Source organism: Chiroxiphia lanceolata, chromosome 16 (genome assembly GCF_009829145.1).
Source record: "Chiroxiphia lanceolata isolate bChiLan1 chromosome 16, bChiLan1.pri, whole genome shotgun sequence".
In the NCBI taxonomy this organism is placed as follows: Eukaryota; Metazoa; Chordata; class Aves; order Passeriformes; family Pipridae; genus Chiroxiphia; species Chiroxiphia lanceolata.
In genome coordinates this window covers 9559493-9569655 of record NC_045652.1, presented here as the reverse complement: position 1 = coordinate 9569655, position 10163 = coordinate 9559493, and the positions used below count along the sequence as shown (strand labels likewise).

At 40.8% G+C, this 10163-nt stretch overlaps 1 protein-coding gene across 5 annotated transcripts in view; it reads right to left on the bottom strand.

Moving 5' to 3' along the window:
- Positions 1–985: 985 nt before the first annotated feature.
- The window catches only part of CYTH3 (cytohesin 3), a 50388-nt gene continuing 41210 nt past the window's right edge, over positions 986–10163 (bottom strand). For 2 of the 5 annotated variants that reach the window (XM_032704032.1, XM_032704035.1), the window contains exons 10-13: positions 5464–5542; positions 5310–5381; positions 5022–5176; positions 986–4412 (exon numbers count right to left, since the gene is read on the bottom strand). In XM_032704032.1, the coding sequence (XP_032559923.1) occupies positions 4340–4412; positions 5022–5176; positions 5310–5381; positions 5464–5542 (379 nt within the window). In that variant the 3' untranslated portion in view covers positions 986–4339. Of the gene's footprint in view, positions 4413–5017; positions 5177–5309; positions 5382–5463; positions 5543–10163 lie in introns of those variants that run through there. The other 3 variants (XR_004359902.1, XM_032704031.1, XM_032704033.1) reach the window with 3 other exon arrangements.

Sequence of the window (10163 nt, the reverse complement as noted above, 5' to 3'; positions counted from 1 at the left end):
GAGTTTTACTTGAGTTATTTAACATGCACTGTGTCCTGGGAGCTGGCAGAGCGTGGCCGATTCTCGAGGAGTCCCATCTTCCTCTCAGTGTAGGGGAGAAGATGCTGCCGGTGTGACCCAGAGAAGATCAGTAACCTGGGACTGCAGCTGCCTAGACAAGGATGCAGAAGCCTTTCTCCTCTGAACTTAAAAGCTTCCCAAGCCAGGCACAGGCTGGGAGCTCAGCAGTAGCTTTTTATTGTGTGCGACACTAAAAAAACAGAAAAAGAAGGAGCGAGGTTAATGTTTTACTAAATACTTAATCTTTTGGTACATGGAGAACACCGTAAAGCCAAACAAACCATAAGTGTACCTGCATAATGTTCCTATGGCAACAGTTATGTGACGTTACATAAAGTAACATGGCAAAGTAACCAACATACCTGTCCTGTATCTGGCTTTTTTTTCCTCTTTTGTCCTCTGGCTCCAAGGTTTGGTGTCTTGTCCTTTGTCCGATGAGTAACTCCGGCACAAATGTGTCAAAGCAGCTGAAGGGGTGACTGTTGTACCTCGTTCAGAGCCCCAGAGGCAACAACTGCCTGACCTGGCTCTGGAGCAGCACAGGGAGGGCCCTCAGTGACACTTCCCTGAGAGCTGAGGAGCAGCATCAGCTCTTTCTAATTGAGGAAACTAATTAATCTACCTGAGGAGAAGAGAGCTGATTTCCCCCCCCTTACATTTGACTGAAATTCACGGAAGGGAACTGACAAAACACCTTAATTTAGGGTGGCTCTCAAGGGAAACCAGCTCTTAATGGAGTCACACTCAGTGGCAGCAGTTGAAGGGTTTTCTCTCTGAAAAATTAAACCTGATAATTTGAATTACTGTGCCTCAAAGCAGGGAAAAGAGGCCTTTTACTTAAAAGCAAAATTAAAGCTTATTCTCTAAAGAAGTAGTCAGCAATTGCCTCCCAAGCATTCCTGGTAAATGAGGAGATACACAACTGTACAGTTTCACACTTTATTTTTGAGAAAACTGACAGATTTAAGCAACAGATCTTAATGATAAATGAAAACATTAATATTGCAGTGGCTTTACATAAGAACATCACATTTTTAACAGTGATACAGAGTATTTGTCATGCAAATCACTTGTGTACACCAAGTAATACTTATATCAATACATAACTGTACAGTATTTACATTTTATATTTAAACTCTAGCTAGAAACATTTTCCAAAAAAATATAGAAATGAAACTGGTAAGCCACAAGTCTTAATTTGTAGCATTTGGTCTACAACAGACCCAGCTTTTCCAGCAAGCATATCTACATAGATATGTAATAAATCTTAAAAATATGCATTGTTTTTTTTATATATGAAGCATTATAAATGCTGCTCAGTTTACAAAGGTTCGGTTTTGTACCAGTTTAAAACAGTTCAAAATGTTAAGTGATGCTGAGCTTATTTTGTCAGAATATTGTAAAATTTAAGTCAGTCCAGCTGAGCTTAAGTTTTCTGTACAGTTCTCTCCCAGTTGCCCTGGCAGTGCCCAGTGGGTCACACACTGAGCACGTGGCAGGAGCAGCCCTGGCTCTTGCTGCCCCTGCAACATCAAAACCAAAAAGCTGGAAAATTATCCAAGTTTCAGTGCAACAGGAAGGGAGAACCTGTTGTCCCCAAAGGACTGTTCCTCAGCATGGCCAAACTGTAACAGATCCTGCTTTAGGCCACCGAGCAGCCACTCTTAGTAGCCACCCCTGGACTTGAAGCCCAATAAGAAAAGGGAAAGGTTGAGAGATTTTTCTTCACCCTCGTGGATAGTACCTGATATGGCCAAAATTTTCACAAGCCACTTTGTTTTACTGGCCTCGTGGCCTGTGGAAATTTTGGGCCAGTTTCACTCCCTGTTAATACTGTTACAAGGAACATCTGAAATCAAATATTAACACACACGAGAAGGCTGTTCCATTAGCTTTGGTAAATTAAATAGATACATTGAGCACCACAAGTAGCTGTTTAAGATGTTGCATTTCAATGCTAAGAAATAATGTATTTCCTGCTATAATATCCTCAGTTACATGTTACTCTAAATAATTACCTCTGCAGGATATAAGAACTTCAAAACTAAATACAGGAAATGAACTCTCAAGGCATTTCCTTCATGCTCAAAGGCAGACATCCTCACCTGGTTAAATACATAGATTTGCTCAACGGTGACATTTCAGAAGACAAGAATTGATACAAAAGTGCTTCAATGGCTTATTCATGCTTTTGGAATCTCACGTTTCTCCAGAAATACTTTTATTTGCTGCCTCTCACCGTTACGTTCATTAAGTACCACTGATTGGCTTGTTACTATTTGCATTACAAATCTACTTGTCCAAAGCTAAGACTGATGGAAGCAGTGCTTGAAAACAAATCGTGTCATTGCAGAGTGGAAGACTCAAAACAAGTGTTGGCAGCAGCTCTGTCATTGTACTGCTTCGCAAACACAAGACATAATTGCTATAAAGAGTTTAAAATGTGTTCCATTAAGCAAATATATCCCCACACTGACACTTATTCAAGGATTCTACCTCCTTTGGTTGAGTTTTACTCCCTTGGAAGCACTCGGATTTGAACATTCACCCAAGCAATCCCACACACTCTGGGGAAAAATCAAAGGTGTAGGAAAGTTTACTTTGTTCTTTTCCTCTCAGCCTCTTTTGCAAACATGCAGTAAAGCAAAACACTCACAGGCTGGCAACCCATGCAAAACAAGGCAAATTAGTAAGACAGAACAATTAAACAACTCTCCCTTGCAGTTCAAAGGAGATTTGACACGGATCAACTCAGTGAGTCTGTGGGTTTGCCACAGCAAAATGTGCAGCACATTTCCCTACAACAGATCCAGGGATGCTCCTGTAACTCCAACAAGTAAAACTGCTTTGACATTTTGGGTCTCCAAAGCGTTCGCTGGCACGGCAGGCACGGCTCAGGTTCAACAAGTTTGGGAAAAATGGAGTACCAACAGAAGCAGTAGGGTCAAAAAAGCCACTTTTTGCCTCTGTTGTGGAATCAGGGGCTTTACCCTTAAGAACAGTGTGTGTGCCATCAACAGAAAACACTGGAGTAAAATCTGCTGTAGCAGTTGACGTGTTCCTGAAAGACCCATCAGCAGGACCACAAGAATCTGCCACAAATTACAAAAACAACAGAGAGACATGTGCTCATGGGGGAGTCTACCTGCACTAGGTAATCCATTTATTTTTTAAGTAAAAATAAGGATGTCTCCTCATTTCTTAAAATATCAACTGCTGAAGCACAGATCTGAAAAACTGCCTCAAAGAATGTAAGAAAAGTACTGAACTTCTCTGTATGTCCAAAGTTTGTTACCAAGCAAAGGACTGGCTCCAGGGCTGCATCCTACAGAAAGATTTCACCTTTTTGGTTTTTCCCTTGAAAAACAGGAAATGCATGTGAAATGATTTGGGGGTGTTTTCACATGCAAAACCTAAGCTCACTCAAGCCCTGTCATTCCTTTAATACTAACTTAGTGTTAATTAAACTACAACGTATCTAAAACATAAGAAGGATGTTACTATATAAAAAGCAGATTAAACCAGTCATTAAACCTTAGTGCTTACTGTGACTATGAGCAGACAGGAATGAGTTTTAGCAGACTGGCAAATATCAGAGCACGTCTGTACTTCGTGTCATGTCTACAGGCTCAAAGCTTTGCTGCTGGGACCTGCCTGTACTTCAGTGCACATCAACCAAACCCTCTGGCACCACAAGGTACCTACACAGCTGCCAGTCTGCTTAGTTGCACTTCTGAAGAAAAGCTGTTTCCACAAAGGCAGGAGAGAAATCCTGACTGAAAGCTGCACTCAGCTGTCCCTGGGAAACACACACGACTTGGGAACTCACATGGAGATGGGGGGTTCTGCTCACAGGAAAAGGAAGTGCCAGATCATGCCGTGCTCCACTGCTGGTGCTGCACTTTAGTGAGAGATCAAAGTCTTAAAGTCACTCCTCCTTTTATGGGAAATGCGCTCAAAAGACAAGTGTAGGACATTTAACTGTCAGCCCTGAACTCCACCCCTCCCAACCCAAGTAAAATGAAGCTGTAACTAATACAAATGAAAACAAGGTTTCCATGTTTTCAGTTGAATTCTCTGGGATTTGAAGCTTCCTTCAAATTATATGCCAGTAACTATTTACCCTGAAAGGTCTTGCCAAGTTTTTATGCCACAGTAAAGTGTATATATATAAAATTTACAGTAATTGTCTTCATTTAGTTTGTCCAATTTTTACACTATGACTCCACTGTATGCTCATTTATAGGTTGATGCAGGTCTACAAGTCACTGATTGTGTTCTATTTCTTGTTTGCAATCCTTCGTTTCCTTGTTGCCAGCATATCATAAAAGGGATCCCTGCTGATACTTGCTCTGGAAGGAAAAAAGGAATCATCAGTTTAGTTAACAAGTACCTGGTTTTGAAAACTGAAACTATTTTGTTGTCTCTTCCCTATGGATGAGTCCACATTCTTAATAAGATAACGGATGGTTGACTTCTAAGCACCACAAATACTTCTTTAGCAAAAGATGCTATTCAGTTATGATTTATTAAGAGTTCATACCTTCATCTTGACTATTATTTATTTCTTTAAGTGTGGGTCTGTTTATAAACTTTCCAAGATAAAGTCAAGCTGTGACAGTTTAAAGTTGCCTGTGAACACCCTTAAGATACATGTCACCAAAGATAATTATTAGGTAAAGTAAGAATCCAACAAAATTAGGTTTAAAGGCAATTCACACAAGGTTTTACATCTGCTTAAAAAAATAAATCTGTATTTTCCTCATTTGAGTTAGTAGCACTATTTCCTTAGGACCAGACAGTAACAGGAGAGTTGCATCTTGATCCATCAACCCCACGGAGCTCGTCATTAATCCCAGAGGACACTGCAACATCAGAGTTCTTCAAACGAGGTAGAACAAATTCTGTTAGTACCAAACTCTGAAAAGAGCTCTGAAAGACATTTAAGACTTTAAACTCACTTGATAGATTTAATCCACTCTTCCTTTTCTTCTGGGGTGGGAGCAGATATTCTGTACACTACGTGGTTGCCTTCCACCACTCTGCCATCAGCTTCAGTTTTACAGGCTTTAATTACTTGACCTTTATGACTGGGGTTATAGAGCTCAAAGCAGTTCTGGAGAGTAGAAATCAAGAAATAAATTTTAAAACATAAAAAAAACCCCTGACAAATATATTCATTTAACAGTACAATTAAGCTCTATATGGTTTACTTTTCTTCATTAAAAAAAAATACAAAACTATCTTACTGGTTTTCTAGGGTCTTCAACTTCTCTTATGCTAAGATTTTCTAATGGAATAATTCCTCTAGGTTCTTTGTCCTAAAAAAGTTAGGAAAATATCACATTATTAGCCACTTAAATATCCAGATTACAAATGAAATGCACCATGCTTTATACTCACTGTTGTGTATTCAAAGTAATACAGGCAATTATCAGTCAGAATAAACCATCTCCGTTTCCATGTTTTTACTCTTCCCCCTACAATCAAAAGGTAGGCTGGAATTAAACATGTGCTGCTGTCAAGGCTTCAACAACAGGTAAGGAAATAATTTAGTTTTGCTCGTTTTTTTCAAAATATGGTTTAATTCCTTCATGGTAAATGGATCAGGCACAGATGGGTGAGGTTACAGAACACGTTTCTGCAGCTCTTGTCCTGAGGCAGCGCTAACTATGGTGGTGCTGAGCAGCCACGGGAGCCGAGCACAACAGCACAGGGCCAACCCTGCTCCCTCTGTCCAGGCCTCCACAGGGGTTTATTGCCCCAAGAACATTAACACACACAGTCCTGGGCACAGCCAGTGCTGCCAGGGCCAGGGGAGGCTGAGTGAGGCCAACCCTGGGGCTGCTTTAACGCCCACAGCCACTCACACTGGCAGTGGAACTGCACGGATAACTAGCAAATGGGTCCCAGCAACAGGACCAACCCCTCCACAGCTTGTCCTGGACATGGAAATGGTCCCATCAATAAAATCAAGAGCATTTTATCACCTTCCTGTCAATCCACTCGTGAGCAAGCACATGATTAAGAATTTATCTCTACTTTCAGATTTAACATCGAGTGCGTAACATGCTTATAAATATCACTAACAGAACAAAGATGATGAGTCATCAATAAGGAGCAAATCCTAAGCCAAGACATAGCATTTTTAGTCATTTGTCATTTTTCAGAATTTTAAAAACTTATTCTCTTTATGGGTTACTATATCATTGAGTACACCCGACAGGAGAAATCGTTACTGCTCCAAAAATGCCAATTTTTCCTGCATTAACAGTTTAGACAACAGCAACCACAGAGTTCTTCCTTACACCTATAATGACATGCTGTAGGGAACAGTTCCTTTTTAGAAACACATTATTGTTTTGGCCCTTTCAGTTTTTCTGCCATTGGCTGCTTCAGAAGATGTTTAGTTTCTCACTACTACGTTATTTTAAAACTCATTTCCAGGAAAGAACTGTAGATAAAGCAATCACATGTTATTAGTATACAGGCTTAGATCCACCATAGTTATCTGACTTCAGGATTATGTCACCACCTGTGCATCATCCATTCAGCAAGGATTTCATCTCATTAACTCAACATTTCAAAATAGTTGATCTTGCTACTGAACACCCGTGCATAAAAGAGCACCATCACTACACACAAGACACCCAGTTTAATCCAAGTCATGTCACCAAATTTAAGACATGAGCATAATTTTTTAATCTTTTTGTTCTACTTGAGATAGCTGGGGTTTTGTTTAATACAGAAATCCAAATCAAATTAAAGAACAATTCTAGGAATGTCATGACATTTCTGGATACCAATCTAGTGCATATTTGCATTGCAGACCAAGTGTGTTGCACGTTGTATCTTCCTTTTGCTTGGTTTCACAACCTACAGAAAAACCAGTGCTAACACACTGCACCATTCAATGTACTCAATAAACTTCATGTTTCCACTAGATGCACACGTATCTTAAGAAAAATTTAATCTGCAAGCAGGTGTGGTGAAATAAGAGAAGGCAAAATAGTGCAAGATGCAGAAGCCGTGACACAATGAATGGTTGAGTGAACTGGAGACAGTGAGGGAAGAACTGGTGGCATTTTAGTACAACCACTGTGACAGATCCTTAAATAAAGCACTGCAGAGACATTCAAACTGGCACGTAAGTCACTAGAAAAATTCCCATCACCTTGACCGAGAGCTGGGTCAAGTATCGGGAAGTATTCGGGTTTGGAATGACGAACTTGAGCTTGACTCACTTCCAGATCAATGAATAAGCAGCTGCCAAGTCAAGGCGAGTGCCAGGGCACTCCTTGTGATCACCACAACATGACATGTTTTCATATAACCCAATATTAACTGCCATGACTTTAAGTCACGTTCTGCTCTCTAAGGTTAACAGGTTAACACCACTTAACATTTGTATGGCCCTGAAACATCACCACGTTTTTCAGGCTAACAGGTAACATCAGTTAGCAGAGGTCCTGGCTTGCCCAGCTCTAGCAGAGAAACAATTCAGGACAAGAGAGGATGAAACAAAGAGGGAAACATGTTACTGTCATAGAGCAGCTTAAACTGAGCACAGGTGTTTCTCATAAACCACGATATCATGTCAGAACACAATAAAAAAAAAAATCAGGTAATAACCATGTACTTAAAAGAAGGCCTGCTTATAATTTAAGGCAGAAGTAATGGACCTAAAACACCTCCCAGAACAATATGAAGTGCCAAACAGCAAACCACAGTTTTACTACTGTGGTTCAGTGAGCTCACTGAAATTTTTCCTGACAACATCCCCTCTCTCTGGAAAAGCCAGATTTCTCAGACCTGAAACCTTCTATAATCATCAAAACTGCAGCATGAAGCTTCTGTCATGAAACATTTCCCGGCTCCAGGATAGTATTGATGTTGAAGCCAGAAAGAAGATTAAATATTTCCAACAACATCCCTCTTTACTGCTCCCTTCTCCCTAAACCAGCCAGTAGCTCACAGGGTTACAGCACTTAAGTGAGTCATGGAAACAGACCCCAGGTCCCTGCTCCACCAAGGTATGAGTTACTCTTCCAGAAAAAAAAAAAGCAAGCAGTAAGGCAGGATTTTTTTGCAGGATAAGGAACTACTCTCACATGTCAGTCTCTGTCTCCCCACCCCATTACTTAGTTGCAGCTGTCAACAGCACAGAAACTCTAATAAAGCTCAAAATCTAATCTGTACTAATCAAATTTGCAGAGGTCACCATATAACACACATTTAATGTGCCTTTACAATGGGCTGCATCCCAAGCAGCTGGTTGATGAGGCGTTGTGGCCCGTAAACACTGCACACAAGATTAATGGGAAAGAACTCGTGATAACAAAACATTCTTTTCCTTGGCCGGGATTGCTGTAGGCTCACAAAACAACAACAAAGGGGTTAGTAACATACTTCATCTCTGACTCCAGCTGCCAGCCTTTTAGAGATTAAAACGGGAAGGAATTAAGTTAGCAGAAGAGGATCAAGAAAACCAGAGGATGAATCCATAAACATTTACAGAAACGGAGAGATAAGTGACATACTTCTGAAAGATCCAGCTGATTAACAAAAATGCACAGACAGCTCAAATAAGAAACTATAGAAGCACGGTGTCTTAAAGGTAGAAATCTAAGGAAACTACAAGAAAAGGCCACACAGCAAAACGTACAGAAAGAGGAACAGAAACCCTCTTCACCTTTGTAACTCAACATAGGATTATGGGCAAAGTACAAACTAGACAAACAAGGGAAAAACAACTGGCAGTGACTTAGGAAACACAAATCCCCAAAGTAAAAAACACCTTAAGGCTTAAGGCAGCAATGTATCTAAAGTTAGAAAATCCTACCCAGATCTTCGGCTCGTTTATATGAAAGCTTTAGAAGGGAAGGAGAGATGCACACACAAGAATGTGTTTTTTTCTTCTCAGTTCAACTTAGATACCACCAGGCAGAAGAGACTCAGCAACTGCACAGTTATGTAGATGACTGGATTGAAGTTGGGGGCTCTTTTAAAGTTTCCCTTGCCAACACTGTCTGTCTCAGCCTGGGAGGGCACCAGGCTCCACGAGGGCCAGGCAGGTACAGGAAGGCACCAGTTTCCTGATCAGCCACCACTGTTCTCCCTCCCCAGATTAGGGAAGAGAAACAACATCCTCCCAAGGACAGATGTGCTGGAATAAGCACCACTGGCGGGGCAGGCCCGGATGTGCAGCTTTTGGACAACCTCCAAGCACTCTGTAAGCTCCTGACTGGCAGAAAAAATGAACACACTCGTGTGTCTGGCTCGAATCATTTCCTCTCCAGTTTGGGGGAATAATGTCAAAGTTTCCCTACAACTAGAAGAAAATATTACACAAGCCGAGCAATTTGCCCAGAGAAGCTGCTTTAGGCAAGGGAGAATTTCAAAATACCATAGAGTGGATGGCAGAAAATTTCATGGTACCAATACCACTCATAATTATGATGTAGAAAAATCTGAAATCTCATGATGTCTCACACTGCTCCAAGTGAGGACTCACCAGCACTCAACAGCTTTCAGTTTTTGACTTGCAGCATTCATTTTCATTACACCAGGCTGCAAACCATGCAGAACTGGATGATAATTTAGGTCTACCAAGATAAAGACATCTATATAAAGGCACTAGCTGAGTCTAGATAGATAAAACCAGAATTGCTGTCTGGCTGCCAGGTTTGGCACTCAGACTTACAGGGTCACCTCTGAACAATCCAGAGCAGCAAACTCTCCAAAAGCATTCCACACCTTCCCAGCTTCCTAAAGCCCAGTGCCAGGCTTGAGGGCCAGGGTGGTCTTTTGGACACGTGAATTTTACAACATATGAAAGTTCCACAATATCCACCTTCTGCCCAGAGGAAAATCAATATAGTGAGAGATGGAATACTAAAAAAAGGGGCACAAATAGATAAATGGGAAGAGCTGACTGTAAGAAATACCAGATACAAAATACTGTCTTGATATACTCAGGGTCTGCAAGTAGTCTTAGTCATGTTTATAGTTTTACATAAAACTTTCTATTTCAACTTTTATGTATTATCACAACTGAGCACTTAAGCTCTCATACAGGAGTAGTCTCCTTAGCATTTCAACAA